The sequence below is a fragment of the Lycorma delicatula genome, chromosome 2 (genome assembly GCF_047948215.1).
Source record: "Lycorma delicatula isolate Av1 chromosome 2, ASM4794821v1, whole genome shotgun sequence".
Taxonomy (NCBI): Eukaryota; Metazoa; Arthropoda; class Insecta; order Hemiptera; family Fulgoridae; genus Lycorma; species Lycorma delicatula.
In genome coordinates, this window is record NC_134456.1 from 1,139,392 (window position 1) to 1,163,132 (window position 23,741).

The 23,741-nt window shown below is 31.0% G+C and overlaps 1 protein-coding gene across 1 annotated transcript in view; it reads right to left on the reverse strand.

Moving 5' to 3' along the window:
- Window positions 1–2,614: 2,614 nt before the first annotated feature.
- LOC142320407 (heat shock 70 kDa protein 4-like) overlaps window positions 2,615–23,741 on the reverse strand; it is a 31,100-nt gene continuing 9,973 nt past the window's right edge. Inside the window, 3 exon segments of the mRNA XM_075358114.1 lie at window positions 2,615–2,783; window positions 12,733–12,855; window positions 21,281–21,543. Coding sequence (XP_075214229.1) covers window positions 2,733–2,783; window positions 12,733–12,855; window positions 21,281–21,543 — 437 coding nt within the window. The 3' untranslated portion in view covers window positions 2,615–2,732.

Below are 23,741 nucleotides of genomic sequence, written 5' to 3' on the forward strand. Positions count from 1 at the left end.
AAATTAAAAGATTTTCTAAAAGCAATTTACTGTTAATTTTTTTTTTTTAATAATAACTTAAAAAACATTTAAAAAGGCTGAATTTTCTACATCTCTATTCAAAGTGTTCATAAATATAATTTTTATCAGTGCCTTCAGAATTATGATTTGTTTTTTAATTATTTTTTATAAGTATATCATAACACTTAACATATTGCATCTTAATAAGTAAACAGATTCTATCACATCTTTTTTTATAATTAATTAGGTAATTTTTTGATGTTGCTTTGTTCAAGTTGAAAATGATTTTTCAACTTGCAGATATTGAGCATAATGTGAATAAAAGAGAATATTAATTAACTTCTAAATATTAATAAAGAGAATATTCCAGAAGAGTTCCCAAAGGAACTCTTCTGGCTGTGCCAGAAAGTAAAAGCCTGATAAGCTAACACCTTTTGTGACGGCAAGCAAATTAATCAAATCATCAATCATGGGAGAGTTAGAGCAGAAATGGTGGCTAGAGTTAAAGGAAAAGCAATGGGCATCATTACTTGACGAAAAGGTATGAGTGCCAGTAGATCTTCCAAGGGGTGAAGCAGTTACTCAGTTTCGAATGAAGACAGGGCACGACTATATCCAGAGCCACCTCCACTGCATTAGAGTCACTGAATCAGCAGTATGCCCACTGTGTCAACAAGCGTCTATGACAACCCTGTATTTCGATTTGTCCTGAATTACAGGACGTTAGAACCACAGCAAAGAGTTGCCATCCCTGATATAACTAATTTACACCAGGTATTCATTATCATAAAATGTGTAGAGTTACATACTGATGCAAACAATTAATTTTTATGTATTCTTTTATGAGAATTCATATTTATTTCTTTATTATAATTTTATATATAAATTCTTATGAATACGTAATACAATCTAACAGCAATCACATGTACATTTACTTTTTAGCTAATTTTAACATAACTTACCCAACAACCCAAAAATTTAATGAAACCACAGATGATTTCTTGCCTTGTTCTAATTCTGCTTCAAATAATACTCCATATTCTTTAATTGCAACTAATGACTTATTAATTAGGGATTCATGAACTTCTTGAGCATTTAACTTCTAAAAGAAATTAAAAAAATAATTGAAAATTATTAGAATACATAAAATACATAGATAAATGCTATGTATTATTTTTATTTCAAGAACTTACTTTTTTACATTTAAATGGTATAAACCTGTTACATTTATTAGTCACTAATATATATGTAAATTATGGAATAAAACTGCACCCACAATGATTAATTTCAATAGTAACCTATGGGCACTGATTTATTAAACAGGACATTGGAATTTTATTCTTGCATTGGAATTTTCTTTTTCTTTCACAACATTATAAAATGCTACCTCATGAGGAATTATACAACCATCATCAGGCTGTAAATTGTTATATAAAAATATATACTACAATTTCTGAGATGTTTAAAGTAAGCTTTCTTTTCACAAGGGCAGTTTATAACAGAGTATATTGATGTCCTCATCAGGATGCTTGAAGGAGAGTCCCTACTTTAATTCAAGAATGGTAGCTTCCAACTTGCCTCAAATTTCTGAAAAAAAAACTCCATTTAAAGATTTTTGAATGGTTCAAGTAATTTATTGTATTATGTGCCATCACAACAGTGGTGACAAACCATTGTAGTGATCATTTCAATCTTATCACTGAGAGGTCTTAGTTTTTATTAAACTACTTTTTTATAAGTGTTCATTTTTTTTGGCTTTTATTATTTTTTTTACATAGACTCAATAAAGGAGACATTTTTAAAAAAATTTATTTATAATAATATTTACAGGAATCTAAAAAAAAAAACTATATGAATCTCACATCTGCTGATTTTTTTAGTTGTTTATAAAAATTATTAACCTATAATATTTATGAACATATGGGAATAGGGTCATTAACAAAGGATTAACAAATAGATAAAAGATTTTGTCTTTTACAAATATTGTAATAAAAAAAAAACTATAGAGAATAACGAAAAGCAATAAAATAAAAGTTACGTAAACTGTTGCGTTAGTGTTATTATAAAGAAATCAAATTGATGCAAAATTTATAAAAATGAAAAAGATCCACCAGTCTTGTAGGTGCATGATTGAAGGTGCTCTAACATAGATATATCACACTAAAAAAATGCCAAACGTATTCTTAAGATAACAAGCATTCCATGCCAGCCTTCCAAGAGAAAGTGAGCAGTAAAAGATGGTTTTCTGTTACCTTTTCACAGAATCAAGTGCAGTACATTAGTACACAACGTACTTTGTTTTCACATTGGTATGAAATGCAGATTATATACTCTGCAAATGAGTATTCACACTATTTACAATAGAGACTGACTATAACGAATATCATAACTATAACGAAGAAAGCAACTCTGACTGATGCCTTTTTGTATCTGAATTGAGACATGAGAATGAGTAGAACAGACTGTGTACATCAAGAAATCATAATACACTCATTTTAGAGAAAACACACACAAACATGCATACACAGCTTCTTCTCACTAGAGAATAAAATCTATATAATTATTATACAAAAATATAATATTAAAGTAGGTCACGTACCTTAAACTGTACAGTATTTTGTAGCAGTGAGTGTATAGTTTGAGCTGAAGAACGAAATTTCTCTAGAACCAGATTTAATAATGGCTGATTTGTCTCCCGACCAACTGGTGGACAAAGCATAACATCTTCTAATTTATCCAATTGAACATAATGAAACAATGAATTTTGTTTTCCAGCCAATAAACTGTAAAAAAAGAAAAAAAATTACATAAAATTTCAAATAGCCTACACATTCTATGAGAATTAAATCAAAGAAAAACTAAAAAACAAATTAGTAAGGATTCCCAAACTTGGTGAAAGGAATGCGAAAAAATAACTAACAGCAGTTAAGTTAGGTAATTTAACTGAACTAAGATAGGGTCCTTTCTTGAATGGAAAGTATTAATACAAAAATAGTTGTCTGGTTTGATATACAGGTAAAAAATATTCTTATTTACTTTTTTGAGAATAAATTGATTATGATTAAAATATAAACAGTGGCAGAATTTTTAATTTACTAAAAACTTAATATTCACATTTATCAACACCAAATAAAGATCTGACAGTCAATTTTTATATTCTGCAAACTTATTTCTACATTTTTTAAAAGTAGGCCCAAGACATAATGTTATATTTCAGCTGGAAATATAATTATAAATACTCCCAATATTTTAAAAGAAGTTGTAGATATTATTATTGTCCCACTTACAAATATATCATTACTAAATATTTACAGATCGGTATATTTTCCAGCTGTCTTAAGATTTCTGTATTATTTCCTTCTTAAAAAAAAAAGGTTTGATACTTAACTTACAAAATTATGGATCAATTTTGTTACTGTCCACATTTTCTAAAGAATTACGAAAAATTAAAAAAAAAAAGACTTTTAATATTTATTAAAAAGTGAAACTTTTGATAAGATTTCAGAATGGTTTTTTGAAAAAAAAAAAGTAGACTAACATAGTCATTTTATGGTTTTTGGAAAATATTTTAAATTGGTTAGGCAACAAAAAGATCCCATTTTCAATTTTTTGTGATCAGAAAAGCATTTAATTTAGTTTCACATTTCTTACTGATGATAACTTAGTAGGTAAGGTATCAGAGAAGCTGCTTAAAATTGGTTAGTCATAGTCATTCCTTACCAACTGTAAATACAAGATAGTTGAAATTTCATTTTTTGTAAAGAATACACATATAGAATTTAGGTTCTCACTTCAAGATTTAGAACAGAGTGCCACAGGAAGTGCCCATGTCCCTTGATTTTCTTGTTCCTTATTAATTATTTGCCTCAAAATCTTCTATTATTATATTCATTCACTTCCTTTTCACAGATGACACGATCATATATGAGGATAATTATATAAAAGGAATTGAAAATTGTAAGACAGCACTCCAAAAAATTATTCACTAGATGGATTGTAATCATATAAATTTAAATATGAATAAAATCATTGCATTCTGCTTCTCAGGTAGATGTAACATTGCTATTCACATGGGTAGAATTCTCAAATAAATACTGAATATAGAAAAAAATAATATTGAGTTTTTAATTTGTAATAGTATCTCTTGGATAAGGTGTAGTATGTTGATTAAGGCTAGAATTAAAGAGCAAAATGGACAGTTATAGTTGTGTGCTTGGCCAAAAATTGATTCCCCACCTTTCTGCTTGACAGCACTACAAGCAAAGATGGCAACTAATGAACAGAAAGCCTTTGGTGTTTTACAGTTTACTAAATGTGAATCTACGGTTACAGTTCAACATGTACTCTCAAGAAAGTCTAATTGATTCTCCAAGTGACAATAACATTCATTGATGGCATAATCAGTTTGGAATGACCAGATATCTGTATAAATGGAAGAGTATAGGATGACCAAAGGTGTCTGAAAAAAATGTTCCATGTGTCAGGGTTATTTTTGCATGGTCTTAAAACATCTGTTATAAAGCCCAGCCATGAACTAGCAATGCTGATGATGACAGTGTGGAATGTTTTAAGGAATCTCTTACATGTGTGTCCATACTATTTACAGCTGTAACAGGCTTTGAGGTCAATAGACTAAACTGGCTGTGCCGACTTTACAATTGAAATGATGACATTTTTTCCTCATTGTTTTATGTTCAGTGAAAACTTAACACTCATAATGTCCTTATCTGGGGGGGTTCAAATCCCCATGAATTCTTACAATGCAAAAGGGACTCCCCAAAATTAAATGTTTTCTGTGCAATGTCCTGACAGCAATTTTACAAGACATTCTTTTTCACTGAAACAAGCATAACATAAATTGCTTATATGGATACGCTGCATACATGAACAGAGAATTTTATCTGGCAACAAGACGATGCTTTTCCTTTCTGGCGTAACTCTGTACAAGATCGGTTGAATGTTTTCTCCAACTACTGGATTGTTTGTCATTGACCTGGTGACACAGCTTGTTTGCAGAGGCCTCCAAAGGTCACTTAATCTGACCCCTATGTGATTTTTTCCTTTGTGGCTTTATAAAGGTCTAATGTCTACCTTCTGATCTATTAGACTTGAGGCAGAGGAATGAAGCAGCTATTAATTTCATTACTCCATACTCCATACATGTTGGTCAAAGAATGGGACAAACTCTCCAACTGGTTAGGTATGGCCCATGTGGTGAAAGATCTCACATTGAAGACTGGTAGGAAAAACTGTTTGAGTTACTCTTTCATTTTATTTGCGACTCATTACTGTAAGTCAAAGTTAACAGATATTAAATAGGTTTAAAATCCCAATATTCTTTTTTGTACATCCTGTATTTATTGTGCTCATATATATATTCCCATTCCCTCAAAAACAGAACGAGTTTTCAAGATACAAATATGGGTTGTCATATCGTTGTCTTGTGCCCATATGTATGAATCATGTTGACTGATATTTATAAAATTGAATATGTCAACTTATCCCTGTGTTTATATTTATGAATATGCTATCTGTTAAAAAAAAAGAGAAAGTAAACTACTCTTGAATTCTCTAAAGAATGGGTGGGTCCATTGTCGGGCCTGTATCACAGTAGATAGCAACAAATGTTATATATGTTGGGACTGGAGCCACAGGAGCTTCGAGTGCCGGGGTCCAAACAGATTAGATTTATGCTACGACTGTGACAGCAAAGATCATCACATAAGAGAATGTCAAGAGGGAATAAATGCTAAGATTGCAACAGTTTCAAACACCGCACCGGAGGCATGATGTGCGGCAAAGGCAGACATGATTAGGATAATCCTGTCAAACGCAAACCGTAGTATACTCTCCCGTGATTTAATGGGGGAGCTGTCAAGGGGGTCTTGTTGATATTTTGGTCACCATTGAGCCCAATAGATACACCACTCCTAAGAGCGAGTGGTGTGCAGATGGTCCTGCTCCAGATCACCTGGTAACTCTGCTTGAGGTAGATGATTCATCCTTGCTCAAGATGGCCGGCTGTATTAAATCGCTGCGACTGACTCAAAAGCAGGTGTCAGCAGTTGTTTCAAATGTGGTCAGAAAAATTAGTGATGGAAGGCAGACATTGCCGGAACTCTACAAGACCTTATACTCCAGGAGATAGATAGCATTGTTGCCAAGACCTGCTGGTAGGTTTTATTTGGTTTACTGGTGGTCAGATGCAATAGCACAGATGAAGCAGAACCTCCAGAGTGAGAATGAGAAGAGCCAACAGCGCCGAGTAAGACAAAGCTGCAAGTAGATACATCGCTGCTCGACAAAAGCTCAACTACAAGATAAAACAGGCCAAGATCAATAAATGGAAGGAGTTATGTAGCAAGTTAGACATTGATCCATGGGAACAGGCTTATCAAATAATCACAAAAAGGCTTGTCAGGCGCTTGCCAGGGTATCAAGACACTTTCCTTAGGAAAGTCTTGTTAAGAAAGTTCCGTGGGAAATGACTGACATCACTAACTACGAGCTAGAGCATAAATGTATTCCAAGATGTTGGAAAGACTAGAGATAGGTATTTTTACCAAAACATACAGAAAATGAAGCCAACATTGATTACCGGCCACTTTATCACATAAATAATATGGGCAAGGCGATCAAAAGAATGTTTGCATCCCCTATTATATAACAACTTATAACTGTAGAAGAAGCGGGTGGTGGAATATGGGTTTTAGCAAGGCAGGTCAATGCTGCAAACTGTGCAGAAAGTTGTGACTTGGGCCATCTCTGCTAAGCAAGGGACGCAGCAGACAAGGAGAATGCCCATGATGATATTGCTGGACATTTGTACTTGAGATGCGATTATGTCAGCATTGATGACTAAGGGCATAAGTGCTTATCTCCGGAGGCAAATAGCAGAATACTTGTCAGAGAGATGGATAGCGGCAGAAATACAGGGCAGAGTACTAAGTTCCAGGTTTTCAGAGGCGTCCCTCCCAAGGATCAGTCCTGGGACCTTTATTATGGTTACTGGTCTATGACTGTGTCCTAGTCTTCAGTTACCACCAGAAACAAACTGTGGCTTTTGCAGACGATCTTGCTGTACTGGTGAGCAGCAGAACAAAGGCTGATTTGGAGGAGACAACAATACTGCCTTAGCTGCGATTGCAACATGGATGCAAGATTACTGTCTAGAATTAGCACCACAGAAGTGTGTGTACATTATTCTCACCAGTAGACAGAAAGCTAGTAGAATTAATGTTAGGGTCGGTGGACAGCCTCTTCAGGGTAAAGACATAATAAATTATCTGGGTGTGCAGATAAACATGGCCTGTAAGTTTAGCCTGTTGTGGACAGATACCAAAGCTCAGAGAAAAACTGAAGATGCTAAATATGCTGATGTCGACCCGGACAGCCTCAAGGGCATCCAAGTGCAGACCGATTATGTCAATGGTCATGTCTGCCCTACTTTTCACCGCCCCAGTTTGGGATGTGGCAGCAAATGTTGTTGGGTGTTGTTTCTAGTTACCGCACATTATCACATGAGGCAGCACGTGTGCTGACCTCTGTTTTGCCTGTCGATTTACAAATCAAAGAGCGAACACTTCACTTCAAGGGCATGGAAAAGTCTGAGGTTGATGCAATTGTTAGAGATACCTGGAGGAAGAGATTAACGAGAGATTAAGATTAAGCATAGAGAGATTAACTACTTTGTTACACAGATGCTCACTGGACATGGCACCTTTGAATTTTATCTCCACAGATTTGGCAGGTGTGATTCCCCCTGCTGTATGTTTTGCAGCGGGTGGACACTGAGCACACAATTTCCATGTTCAAAGAATGGCACCCCTGGCGTATGCAATCTGGTATAGACCTTAAGTCTGGAAGGCCTAGTGTCATTTATTCTGGCCACTGAAAATAACTGGAAGGCATTAAAAAAACTATTGCTACAAGCTAAGAACAAGGAGGGGCGGCGACATGATTATTAGTGATAAAATATTTCAGCACAAGGATAGCGGCAGGTAGGAGGGAACATCACAGGTAGCATCGATAGGGAGGGGACAGCTCACTGAGGTGGAATGTTCTTATGAGTGACCGAAGACCCCAAGGGAGAATTAGGATGAGATAAGACATGAAAAACATCCTGGGACCAGGTGAAGATTTGGACCAGACAGCAAAGGGTTGAAAGACAGCCCTCTGCAGAGCCATCGTTCATCTGCACTTCTGCAGATGGGTGATGGTAATGAGGTACTGGGACTCTTGCCTCCCAAGCTCGAAGGCACCCCCGAGGTTGTGCTATGCTTAACCGGACCTCAGGTGGGGAGAAACAGTGTTATAATCTGTAGGATGCAGGGACACATAGGCTCTAAATAACATCTAGCCGAACGCGTGCAAGTCCGACACTCCCCCACTTGTAGGGGGTATGTAAATGGCATTTCTTTGCAACACTAATAACAAAAAAAAGTCAACTACAATAGAAATAATTGACCATAAGTTTATGGTAACTGGCCACTTATCTTTTGAATGATTCAGACTTTGGCCTAAATGAGGAAGCTTCTCGACATAAAATTATCTATATTCCAAATTGTTAGTATAACATAATTCAGACCCCCAGGAGACAACAAACACACTCCTTTGAAAATGCAGGAAGACAACTTCATAAAAGCTGTAAATTGGTTTAAAATAAAATGACTGTTATAAACAAGAGAACCCGCTCTCTCAATCTTCTATAAATAGACATTAGATGAAGACACTCCCAACCCTTCGAGCAAGTTGAATATTAAATTCAACAAAGATGGTCAATCAAAAAGTTTGGCAAACATTAAACAAGAAAATCATTACAATGGTCCATGCGTGATAAACTACCAGAAAGAAATATTAATTGAAATATATTCCACCATTCAACCACTCTTCTTCAAGGGGATCAGAAGCTTGTAAAGGAAGTTTGAAACTGGTCAACAATTATGTTACTTTTTTGCTTAATATTGAAATGATTTTTATATTTTTTACTACATATTTTTTTAATTAAACAATAGTTTACTATATATTTTTATATATATTTTGTAAATTAATCTACTATATATTTAAACAAAAATTAACTTCTTTAACTGAATGTAATATAATAGTAATTAATAAAAAATTTAAGTTTCTAAAAATCTGAATGTACTATTTATTTTCTCAAGTAAATATTTACAAATATACTGTTGTAACTGTCAAAATTAATTTAATCGCTTTTAGAAATTAAAAAAAAATTAATGTAATTTTTTATAACATGGGCTTAAGTTGTGTTGAGTTTTTTAGGGCAGCAAATGCAAAATACTATTTTATGACAAATGGCAGTGGACTGACACCATTATGATTCAAATACCCCATATATACAGAATATACCATGAAGCTCTCTCCTGGGACTTTCAGAATCTTTCTACTCATGAAAATAATGGAAAAAGTTCATGTAAACATATATCCTAAAATGCTAAGTTATGGCTAATGAAAGATTTCACTCTGATTTCAGCTACCCCAGTGAAATGAGTTAATGAAATTTTTAGGAAAATAATTAAGGGGCTGAATTAGTGATTTCTTATGGTTTATCATCTTAAAATTGCAAATAAAATAGGGCCTGTATAAATAGGTTCAAATAAGATAAAACCGTATATGCAGCATTTCTGAGAAATCTGGGGGGAACCAATAAATTGGGATAAAAAACCCCTGTTTTTTATGTTTGACGTACAATAATTTTGTTAAATGGGTATAATAAACAGATAAAACTTTTAAACAAAACTTGTAGAATTTAATCCTAAACAAAATGAAATTGTGTAAGAAAAGTTAAATAAAACGCAGAAAGTCAGAACAATACAAATTTTATTTACAAGTAGACGAGACCTAAGTGTATTATATATACCAGTTTATAATAAAATATTCAATAATCAACCTGCTATTTCTCAATAACTTTCTTGGCACCCTTTGGTACTGCTTTTGTCGCTCTTTTTAGTTCTTTAGGGCTCAAGTTGCTCAGTGCATCCATAATGTGGACAATTAATTCACTCACAAGAATATATTTTTGTTTTTTATACAATATTTTTCATCCAACCACACACACACAAATCTAAAGTCATTAGATCAGGTTATCTTGGTGGCCAGGAATATGGACCTCCACAACCCAAACATTTTTCAGGGAAATGATGATTTAAGTGAGTAGAAACAGCACAAGTGAGGAGATGCACCGTTGTGCTGGAAGTATATTTCACATTCATCACTAGAGAAACTTCAAGAAGCTGTAGTAATTCTTAAAGGAAGTGTATATATACCTCAGCATTTAAGCAGCCACGCAAAATTAACGATCCAAACAGCTGATTGTAAAGAAGGCCACACCTATACATTGATGCTAAATCTGTATGGAAAATTACCTTCCACAGTTTCATTAGGACTTACTTCTGTGCATGTATGCTCATTGCACAAGCGCCTTGACAATAAACAAAACATACTTGTTGTAGAATTGTCAATTTGCATTCCACTGCTTCTTGCGAAGTGGAGTTCTGCAACTAGCTGTTTATGACTAGGATAAATCTTGTTTTTTAAGCGTCCTCCAAACCATCAAATGCAAAACTCAGTCCAGGTGTTGGAACACACCAGGTGTTCCAACACTTGGACTGCGGCTGAACTGCATCAATAATAATTTCATCAATAACAGTGTCGTGTTGGACAGACCGTTTATAGCTGATATGAATACTATGTAGAACTTGTTTCCCAAAGATTGTAAAACTTCAAGCGAGTTGTGAAATCTTGCGATTCGAAAAACTTATTTTGAATACTTAGTGTTTAAATCATTCTGTAAGGTACATTAATATAGTATTGCGCACTGCTGATCAGCTGTTATTGACAACTTTGAAATAATAATTTTTCAAATTCATTTATTGTATTTCTGACCTTAATAAAAAAAATTATCTAAGCAATCTTTTATTATTTATTTTTATTTTACAATTGTGTAATTTCCAGTTTTTTTTCATCTTTAACAGTAAATTTTCTTTTTACAAATTTTTCACATCACAAAAAAAGTATTTGGTTTTCGTTTCAAATTTTTTCTAACTTTTCTTTGTTTCATTCAGCTTATCTTACACAACTTTGTTTAGGATTAAATTCTCTACAAGTTTTGTTTAAAGTTTTATGTGTTTATTATTCATTTAACACAAAAAACAGGGTTTTTTTTAACCTAATTTATTAGTTTTCACTCCCAATTTCCCGATACGACTTTCCAGATACGATTCTGGGTCCTATTTCATTCAATATTTCAGGTCAAAAACCATAAGAAATCACTGGCCCTTAGGTTAACATCCTAAAAATTTTATTACCTTGTTTCACCAGGATAACTGAAATCCTAGCAAAATATATCACTAGCTATAACTCTCTAACGAAGCATTTTAGGATGAATGTTTATTATAAACCTTTTCCATTATTTTCATAAGCAGAATAGGTTATGAAAGTCCAAGGAGAACTTCGTGATTAATTATTGTAATACATATATATATATACATATATTATAATATTTAATGTCACACACGAACTCTTCTAAAGTGTTACTTTCATTTTAGTGTTATATTTTGCAATTTTAGATTCAAATGCTTGAAAAAACTGTATTCAACATTTTAACTAAAAAAATAAAAGCACACAGTTTGTATGAAAATATTATAGAAGATAGTGATAAATTTGGGAAATTATGACCAAGTTTAACAGACAGCAGCTTATCAGATACTGAATAAATACAGCACAGTAAAAAATATTTTTTCCGATTTACTTTAATATAGCGGTAATGTACTTTCATGACAATTTTCTATTTTTTTTTATTATAAGTTTTTTTTTACTTCATTTTAATATTAAAAGTAAAGAGAAGTGTTTTTTCCCCAGAAAAATTGCGCTAAATTAAATTAGGATCATCATACTGTTATGTTTTGGTTTTCTGCACGCTTTCATGAAACAAATTATAAGTTTCTACAACATATTTCCATGTAACGTTCCAAGTTTATGCACAGAGTTATTAATCCTGAAATACATAAAAGAAAAAATATATAGTAAAAACACTGAAAAAAGACAAATCTATTTTTGTGAAAGAAGGCTAGTTTTAAACTAACAGAGCCTTGCTCTATACAGTTTGTTGAGTATCAATAACAAAGATCTGCTTACTGTAGGGGTATCTCCCAGCCATGCAGAGTTGTTGTAATATTTTCTGCTGTTTATTTATAACCCAGTAACACTTGAATTGATTGACTGGCAGAAGAAAGAATGGGTTCAATAAGAGCATTAATAGGATTTCTGATGGTGAAGATCTTACAAGATCTGAATTTATAAGTTTTTATAAGATGAAGGAATTTTGTCCAATATTAACAGATTTAAAATTTTATTTTTTATATGTTACTGAAAAACATACCTAGCATCTTATAAATTAAAATCTGAGTACAATAGAAATACATCATTTTAGAAAATAAAAGATCTCTAAAAAAATGTTGTAGGAAAAAAGCTACAGAAGCTAAAAACTCCAATTCTTTATTTTTCTACAGCCTTAATGGTGTAATATGTTGTACACACAACTTATGAGTGGTACATAAGAACCCAACAATAAACCTGACCACACCGTTCACATTATAAACCCTAACCTATTTAACATATTGATCGGTTTAATCCAGCACATTGTCTAGAAAAAAGCCTTCACATAATCCAGTATAAATATAAAAAAATTACAACTATGAAAATGCTGATACTTACTTCTTGTTCAATGTAGTTGTTAAGTTCAACTTGTGAATATGCATGTGTAAAGGCCTCAATTGGAAGTTCTGTCACAGTTATCTTCTTTCCAGCTTTTTTGGCTTCCTTTTTCTCCGCTTCTTCCTGTAGACAAATAACAAAAACTAAGGTTATTGTAAACAAATGAAAAAGTCCAATAAATCTGATTGACTGTTGCAACACTGATAAATCAATGTTTAGATTCAATTTACTAGAGTTCTATTTTTGGATACACATCATCCTTACTCTAATAAATATGCTTTTTTGCAATACGAGAAACCAGAATAAATTAAAGACAAAAAAAAAACTGAACAAATTGATACATCCATTGATCTTTCAAAAAAAAAAAAACAAATTAGAAAAAAATGAATAGTATAATTAAACATCAACATGATACACTAAAAAATATAGTTAGATAGTCTTAATGTCTTGTTAGTTCCATATGGAAAAAGCTTGTAGTAATTATTGGAACACTCATCAGATTAAATATTCACATACTGTTATAAAGTTCATTCTCACTAGTTTGGATACAATAAATTTGTCACTGTTAACCTACATCCTATTGCAAATACGTAATGTTAAAACTAATATATACAACACGTGTGACAATAAGTTCCTAGAAAACATTACTTTTCATATTATTGTAAGGTATCAGGTATTTTACAACACAGTGATCTGCAATAATGTGTGTCTGATGAAGTCAATAGAAAACCACTCAAATTCTCACAGTCCTTGGCAAGGCTAGAATGGTATGTTATTTTACTTCAAAATGGCTGTAAATTCTTAATTCTCAGGCTTGATTTTTGTCTTATTTTATTTCCTGTCATCTGACACTAACAGGATTTTACTGATGTAAATCAAGGTATGTGATAAATTAACATTTTAAGCATTACAATAGCTACATGAAATTATATTTCTTTGTAACAGTTTAACCAGCCGACACAACCAAAATAAATTTTTAAATTTTAGTTTTTAGGAGGCCCAGTTTTACCCAATAAACACCTTTGCCACTATTTTTTTCAAACTCTTTCTCAAATCTGATTTGTATGCATGAATCTTTTATTACTTTATTACATGAATTATTACTTTATTAATACATTGTAATATATATTTAAAATATCCTTAATCTTCATTCACTTAAGAGTTCACAAGATTTCTTATTTTATAAATAACTGCAAACAGCTCAGTTGTCAAAATAAAAAAAATTGAAATTTGCAAAAATTCCTTTTTTCCACTTGCAGTCCAACTACTAAAACAAACTCTCATTTTCATAGCCAGCACTGTAACAAAATGTTTTTTAAGTAATGTTTAACTAATAGCAAGAGTAAAAGAATACTTGTCTCCTAAAATTCATCTTAAATAAAGGGGAAATCTAACTCTTGCTGATTAACTTAAACATTATTAAATAACCCAAAACTCGATCGATAACAGAAATTAAAAATTATTACTTTACCAATCAAAACATTAAAAAAATATAGATAAAGGTTTTTAAAAAGTTTAATTATTTTACTGACTGGATCAATAGCTAACAGAATGAGATCTCACTATGAGGAAAGGTATTTTTTATCTTTACTATGAGTAGCACCTCCTTGTTATATCTGTTACAGTAAGTTATGTATCATTAAAAATCATTTGATTTTTTGCTTCAGTTGACACAAACAGATGAGTTGGCTATCAATCAATCTCCGATTTATTATCAGCAATACCCAATTACAACTATTCAACATTTGTAGACTGTAAATGTATGATGATGTCCACATTACTGATCATATATGATCAATGGGTTCAATCAACAATATTATGAAAGCTAAATTTAAACTGCAATGGCATCTGAAATACAAAGCATTATACACAAACACTATAAGGTTGATTTTTAGCAAAGAGACTGTCCAAAACTGGGAGAAAGATTTATATGCAAAATTATATAAATCAATAATAATTAATTTGAAATCATTATGAGAACAGACTGCACTATTATTAAATAACCAATTTTACAAAAAATATTTGTATGAATTGACAAGCCAATCAATACCTTTGAAAAAAAAGATCAATTCAAAAGTACTCTTCTAATCATAAGCCATCCACAGATAAAAGCCATCCACCTTTCTCGGATTTGTTCGTTAAAAAAAGGATATAAGTAATCATTACCATTAACCATTAACATCTTATATATGATATGCTCAAAATATAATATATTAACTATTCTTGACTTTCTACAACATGATTCTTTTCATTTTTATAAAATACAATTGGACCAACTACTTCATAAAACCACAGAGACAAAATGCCCACTTAAAATGCTTTCCTTGACAATACAGTAGCCCATACTATTCTGTCTAACATCAATACCCAAAATTATTTTCATTAAAAGTATTATGTTAATAGAAATTATTAAAAAATCTTTAATCGATAAACAAAGAATTGTAAACAAATAATACAACATAAATCACAATCTTACTAGATCAACAATCAGATGTTACAATGAAAATGTTACAGATATTAAAATTCTTGGGAACATTATTGTCACACATCATTAAGTATAAAATGAATTTGTCAGAAAGCAGCAATACGGTTTGATGGTATGATTGTAGCGAGCTGTTAAGAACTGTTAATTAGCACTGCATATTTAGCAATCCGTCATCATATTGCTTACATCTTCCTCTAGCATGATTTGGGGATTGTGTTGATGCTGTTGTTGCATAATACAATATTCACATCTCATCTTCTTTCTAGAACTGGCAGCGGAACGGTCAGATCGACAGCACTGGAGGAAGGTGTCAAACAAAGATGTAGATTCAATTTCATCATTATTTTCATCCCTCATTTTTCCCTGCGATTCACTCCACTGCACCGAAAATTTCATCAACGCCACATCAAATCATGGAAAGTTTTAATTATTGTTCAAATATATTCATTAACAGTATATAATATAAGCATCTGAGAAACGATTCATTTAACATATAATCCAATATACAAAATTAGATTTTAAGTCATTTCAAGTTAAGAAATATGAATTTCAATCAATAAATATGGAAATAAAATAAAATATAAGCAGATAATATTTGAAAACCTATACACACTACCAGGACTTAGAACTTAGGTTTCAAGGACTAACGTAATATGATATACTACAAAGAATACAGTTAATGTAGTTATTCATTGCAGCAGACAAAGTTCAAAATGGGGTGAAACACTATAGCACAAACAAGAGGCAAAAAGACTTTCACACAAACATCAAAGATTTTCTGGACTCATTTTTTGTGTTTTTTTTTTTTTTTTTTTTTACTTTTTTTATAACACTGTTCTTTGTAGTGAAAAATCATATTATGCCCTTTTTTTCACCAAATTTAATTATATTTTTGATTTATGTAATTAAATATGACAGAAAAACTAATATAAGGAACTATTTATATATTCTTCTTATTGTGCAATGTAAAAAATATTATTTAAAAGTTAAATTATGATGCTATCATTTACACGTGATGTTCATGCTTTTTTGTACTAATAAATATCTCTTATAATTTTTAATTAAAATAAATTTAAACTCGCATAAAAAAATTACTAAAATTAGGTTACATAAAACATCCACAGACAAACAGTTGGAAATAAAAACATGACTGAAAATTACATGAAGACAGTAAAATTATGAAAATGATAAACGCATACGCAACTTAAGGAACGATCACAACAAAAACAAATGATGGTTAACAGCTGTTCAAAACAAGACATACAGAATAGAGAACAGATATGCTAGTAGCACTTCACCATTAAATTACAGTAAAAATGTAACCAGACATTTTTCAGCTAAAATGTGGATTAGTTATTTCATCAAAGGCAATTTTATCAAGTTAGTTAATGACAAGTTATTTATTCAAAACTGGTAAGGGTTAAAGGGGGGGGGGGGGGAAGAGCACTGAAAATACATTGACTAAAAAATCCTTCAAATAACAATCAATAATTTATTATAACTGTTTTTTAACTATCTTCTGCTCACTGCAGTTAATTTTGCTCAACTAGTTAATTTTTATAACTTTTCAGAGAGCAGAAATTAAGGAAAATTTTATTTATCTTCAAAATAAGATTTTATTATCCTCATATTTGTTTTAAAGGAAAATATTTTAATCTAAGAGAGGCCAGACACAGGAAGCTTCAATCTCATCAGGTTTTGTTCTTCTTGGAATGACTGGTAGGATGTAGATGAAGATCTGGGATAACCAAATCATGGGATAACACAATTTGGTTATCCCTCTTCCCATTACCTGGTAGCGCATATCCCACAACATACAGTCAAGAGTTTCAAAACTTTTTGTGGGGCACCGTATATTCATCGATGAACATTAGAAATGACACTTCCAATATTTTTTAGATCAAACTTTTGAAAAGAGGACATTAATTAAATCTTGGCACATAACAGATAAATCTTGCTTAACAGATAAATATGTCGTGTATTAAATGCTTTTTGGTTAAGACTGATTCATAAGTTTTAACATAATCATTAAGCTCAGCGATACTATATGAGGTTAAACAGAAAAATTCTTTATTTCTGCGACAGTTTTACTAATTTTCTTTGATAGTTCTGATAGATCGTCTTCATATTGAGGCCATTTATTTTTTGATAGGAAATTTCAGTTGATAGTAAGGGGATCTATTTACTCACAGAGGCAAATATCCGTCATAACAATATTGAAGCAAAACCAGGTCACCATGTTTTTAAACACCAGTAACTGTTTTTAAACCAAGAGTTGTCAGGAAGAATAACGAAGACTTCCTGTATAGTAGCACCCTTGTGCAGTAAACTTTACAGAAACTCTTCCTTTCTTCCTTCATGTACTTTTTTCCTTTCCTTTTTTCAAAAACTCTTACACGAGTAATTTCCCAACCTTTTACTTAATTAAAAAACCACATCTTTTTCAGATTTTCTACAATAAAGCAGATAACTATTTTCAACAGAAAAGTTTGAACAGACCATGTACAAAGTTCTTGACTATGCCAATCTCAGGTAGTCAGATTTTTAAATAATTTTTTATCTCTGCCAATTAGGATTGCACATAAATGTAATAAAGTATGGCAAACCACACTTCTGAACATAACAGATAGCAGCAACAAGTTTTTTCATGCGTATGTTTTTTTTGGATCCCTAACAAATGTAGTCTGGTAAAATTACCTTTTACCCTGCATCCTCTGGAATTTTGAGAATTACCAGTCTTTTGGATGGTATAACTATTTATTATTAACTTCATCTGATTAAATTTCATATAGTTCAGTCTTATTTTATTTTTAGTGTAGTTTAATATAAACTCCATTTCATAAAAAATGAACAGATTTATAAGATTTCTGAAATTTTGTATCTGATTGAAGGAAGGAGTCATCTCAATCTGTAAGAATATAACATGACACAGAACACCATTAGAAATTAATATCTTGATGGATATCTTTTGAATATCCATAATCTCCAAAAGGAAATATTAAAGGAAATTTTAGTAACACATATGAAGAAAGTAATTCATTGATCTATTTATTTAACATTACCAGTGCGCTATGCAAGATATCTTGATTTCCAAAATGCTTTTCTTCCAGTAGAACAGTTACCATGGGGTGTGGGGTATTGAAACACCTTGTGCTTCTCTAGTAGATACATTCTTCTGATTTTAATTTTAAATTTTTAACAAGCTGATCTCATTTGGTTTATTTTTCATTCTGAGATTTTTTATATAATTGTTTTGCTTTAGAATAATTTTAATATCATAATTATAATAAAAAAATTATACTATTGAGCAGTAACTTAAAACTGCTATTTATCCATATGATGATGATGATGATGAGGCTGATGATATTACTCTAACAGTTAATCTTCTTAATTTATTCATAATCATATTTGATGCGATCAAAATTTTACTATTCCTTAACCCATATTAATAAAATAGGATGAGCATTTGCAGTTTAATTATTCCATAATTACATAAAATTCAGATTCCCTAAAAGTGCATTATCTTTTATATGTTCTTCCTTTTTATTCTTCAAAGTAAATATTAGTTGACTCCATTGATGAATAATACTACTCTACTTATTCGGGTCTTACAAAGAAAAATGCATTGTGAACTAACGTAGGTTCAATTAATTGGATTCAAATACACATATTTATTGATTATTAACCATTTTACATACATGTGCTACGTATAAAATATTAACAATTCCCACATAAAACCCTCATGTGAACGTCTGTGAACACTGCTCCTTTAATTCCCACTTCAGTTGTCCGAATAGAAATTGTTCTTTCTTTAAAACTTTACATCATTTGCTAACTTGCTGCAGCAGCAGTTACAGCGATAGCTTTTTAAAACAAGATTAATTTACAGCAAAATAATAAAACGATTAAATAAATTAGACAGCTAAAATACTTATTTGCCTTAAACTGCACAATATGTTCACAATTATTAGTAGATGCAAACAACATTCAACTTTTTTTTTAATTAGTCCTGTAAAATTAGTCCTACATAAAAAATAATTACTATAAAAATTATATTATTATGACCAAAGTTAAAATTTTGAGTTAGCTGTAAAAACAATTTTTAAAAGCATCTCCTGATAACTTTACAGATCTATGGCAGGATAAAAAAATGGCTTATTATAGTTATTGTCTAAAATATCTTTGTCATTTAATAAAACTGTTTTTTTTTGTCATCAACTAAACACCATATCAAATTAAAGGATGATCCAATTTTTAAAAATAAATTTATTGCAGCTAAATTTATAATATAAATAAATAATAATTTATAATATAAATTTATTTTTAAAAATAAATTTGTTAATTAGCAGCAAATTATCAAATAGTTAAAAGTTGGCATTTCAATACCTGCTGACTTAACAGACAGCATGTGTTTACAGTGTTTGCCAACTGACAATAATTGCAGTGTACATGTTGACTTAATAATTTTAAATTTTAAGTTCAGTTGTAATTTGTATTTTCAAACAATTCTATTTTTACTCTATTATATTTTTTTGAGAATTAAAATTCAAGTTAAGGCTAATTAATTATTTAGGACAATACAGTAAATAATATTTTTTGTTATTGTGTCTGCAGGCCACTGCTTCAATAATTGATTAAAAGGTAAAGGAGTAGTTTAAAATAGAGTTATTACTGAATGTTGAAACAATTCATCAATGTGCATTTATTATTATTTATTAATTGTAAAATTAATACATCCTATTAAGTCAGTTTACTGACAGCATAATAAACTTTAACAACCTTCATAGTCCAACTGATGTAAGATAAATAACACACAACTGAGCTAGCTGTGTAAAAGACTAACCTCTAAACTAAATCATATTTTACATAGGAAGATAGTGGTAGGAGGCTACAATACATATGCATTTTATAATGGTATAACTATAATCTTTTTAAGAACCTTTGCTAGCCATTATTTTTTTTAAAAATAAAACTGCATTACTGGGTGTAAGAATGCATTATACCTACCAACCACATTTGATAATTTTTATTGAATCAAATCCAAACTTATAGTTCAATACCTAAACTATGATATAGTAGATGCCAAGAAAATTTATTTTATTCCACCTACAATACATTAGCATCATTAAAATTTGTTAATGTGGTATATAATTAACCAAACTTTTTTAATCAAATCTTCAGACAGTAATTTTTACTCTTTTATTAGATAAAAAATATTACTCCACAAAGAATTTTTTTAAAGTTACCGATATATTCAGAGTTTTTAATATATTTATAACATTGTTTCACAGAATTGAATTATCATTATATGATAATTAAATTATATAAATTCATTATATAAATTTAATCAAGTTAATAAACAATCTATTAAAAAGCCAGTGTTATTAATAATTAACAGTCGAGTGAATCTCTTTGTTGCCTAAAGTGGATTAAAAAAAATGAACAAAATCAACTTACAAGTCAAAATGAATACAGAAAATTCAAATGGAGGGGAAAATCATTAAAATTCATTTCATGGAAATTCCTTTATTTTTATGCTGGCAGAAGGTATAACTGTACTTTTGCTGAGAAAGCTATTTTGTTAAAATAATTATTAATCATACAGTAGTATGACACAAGAAAACAGGTTTAACAGGGTTTTATAGATCTGTTCTAACTAGCTATTACTTTAACAGCATTTAAGTAGCCATATTAAGTTTACAACACAATATTTTCTATGTGGAAAATACTGTGTACTTTCCACAGTATCACCATACACAGTTTTATCATAACTTTTTTAGCATGTTTTTAAATCGATTCTCTGCTTGTGTACATGTCACCTTTAGGTACACAAGTAAAAATGTCAGTTTTATTTAAGTTGCTATGTTTTCAAGTTAAACTAATATATTACATCATTATATTCTTAAATATAGTTTCTCATGTGTAAATACCTTAAAGTACAAAAATACTTTAAGGTATTTGACCTTACAAGGACTCCAGGATTAATCCTATGAAACGCAAAATGTTTTAAGAACCAACTGTAAATTCTATCACACACTTCAAACTTAGAAACGGTATTCATACCTCAGCATTTATTGCTGCATTCTCTGCTGTGGTTTCATTATCTTGTGCCGGGTTGGGACTTGCTTCCATCGGTTCTGGTTGATGGGCATTCTGTTCCTCAGATGGTGTCTGCTGCGTTTGTTGCTGTTGATCATTTTCTACCAATGCTTCTCTTCGTGCACTTGTTACAGACAGTATGCCATGAAGATTTATTCGTACCTTAACCTTGACCTTAGCACTTTCACCATCTGCATTTGGCTTCACATCCTTCACTACAAACTGTCCTGTAAATGATAAATTACATAATTAACTTGTTCTGAAATTCTCTGTTACTAATATTCCAAATATCAATCAAACATGCATTTTAATTTAAAAGATATCCTTGTTGTGAGGGAGTACAAATACAAATCGATTGATCATTGAATTATCACCATGCTTGTGACTACATATATTTCATTTAAATATTAACAGACAGTTCACAATCTTCCAAATGATTGACAAGCAGTTAATATAAACTGCAATTCCTAAAGGCAAGAAGAGAAGACATCTATCTCTTAACAATTCAATGGGAAAAACCCCATTTTTGGTTTGTAGTAAGTAACCTTAAGTAACTTGTTTTGTAGTTCTTCTAATTTTAGTCTTCTTCGTTTTGTTTTAAATCTTAATTTAAGGTAGTTCTGCCACTTGACTTTCCATTAACATCATCTTTTGTCTTGAAATTAATAAAGATCTCTTCATTTTTTAGCTCTTCATTAAATTTTCTCATCAATGGAAATAATAAATCCACAAAACTTATGTTAAATTAAGAAAAAAGCCTTCATCAGGCTTTTTTTTTCAAGCCTTCAAAAGGCTTCATCAGGCTCCTGGTGATATCAAGAATTCCTTAATTTCATCAGAAATTTTTATCATTTTGATTTCATTGTTAATTGAAAGTTTAATAAAGCTTTGATGCTAAATCTTATTCCTACTAATCATAATTTATTACTTCACATTAAGAATATTAAATTGCTGGTTTATTGTTAAGAAAATCAGATATCGTAAAGTTTTTGTAAAATTAGAAAAAGACCACTGAAATTTCAAAATACTGGACAGAAGTATGCAAGGAGTATATAATTATTTTGCTGCTTTGTGGCCTAACACAAGAGGATAGATAGGTAGGTAATGGAGAAATATCATATTTACTAATTCAGTGGGAAGTGAAATTCCTAGAACTATAAAGCAGTAATAATATTTTTGTTTCATGCTTATAATTTAAACTGTACAATACAGAGTATGTGGTTTGATTAAAAAAAAAACAAATCTTTTCTAAAAAGTAGTTTAGTTTTCATTTATTCATCAATATCGATTTTCATTAATTGATTTTATATGCTCATTATAGTAAATTTTATACATATAGAGTTCACAGTTACAGAGTAGCTGGACCAAAGGTGCAACCATACCGGAGAGGTGTCTGTTGGTAAAGAGGACGTCTAACAAAAGTTGGTAGGTTAGAAAATTTAAAGAGGGAAATAGACAGGTTAAATAAAGACATAGTAGGATTAAAGAGATTTGGTGGGAAGAGGAAAACAACTTCTGGTCAGGTGATTTTAAAATAATTAACTCAGCATCAAATAAAGGACAGGCAGAAACAGGTTTCATAAACCACCAAGTTGGTCTAGTGGTGAATGAATCTTCACAAATCATCTGATTTCAAAGTCAAGAGTTCTAACTTTCAAATCCTAAAAAAGACAGTTACTTTTATACAGATTTGAATACTAGATTGTGGATACCGGTGTTCTTCAGTGGTTAGGTTTTAATTAACCACATATCTCAGAAATGGTCAACCTGAGACTGTACAAGAGACTACACTAAAGTTACACTCATACATATCATCCTCTTAAGTAATACCTGACTGTGATTCCCAGAGGCTAAACAGAAAAAAAGAGTAGGCTTCATAATGAACAAGAAAATAGGGAAGAGAGTAATAAAGTATTTTAAAAAGCTTAGCGATAGAATCATTGTAATAAGGATAACATAATGTTTATATGCCTACAAGTGCCCATGATGATGATGAGGTAGTGTGTGTACAAAGAAACTGATCAAACAAACACTTAAAAGGGGATGAAAATTTAATAATAGTTGGAGATTGGAATGCAAGCATCAGAAAAGGTAAGGAAAAAATATTGTGGATGAATACAGGCTGGACAAATGGAATGAAAGAGTGGACAAACTCAGTTTAAAAATCATAACAGAAGAATAAACACATGGAAAAAGCCTGTGATACTGCAAGATATCAGGTAGATTATATAATGTTTAAACAAAGATTTAGAAATAAACTTCTCGACTGCAAAGCATATCCTGGAGCAGACATTGGTAGCGACCATAATTGTGATAATGAAATGTACATTGGAGTTTAAAAACCTGAAGAAAAGGTGTCAGATGAAACTGTGGAATTTAGAGAAGTGAAGAGGTAAGCAAGAGTTTTAAGGAGGATATGCAAGAG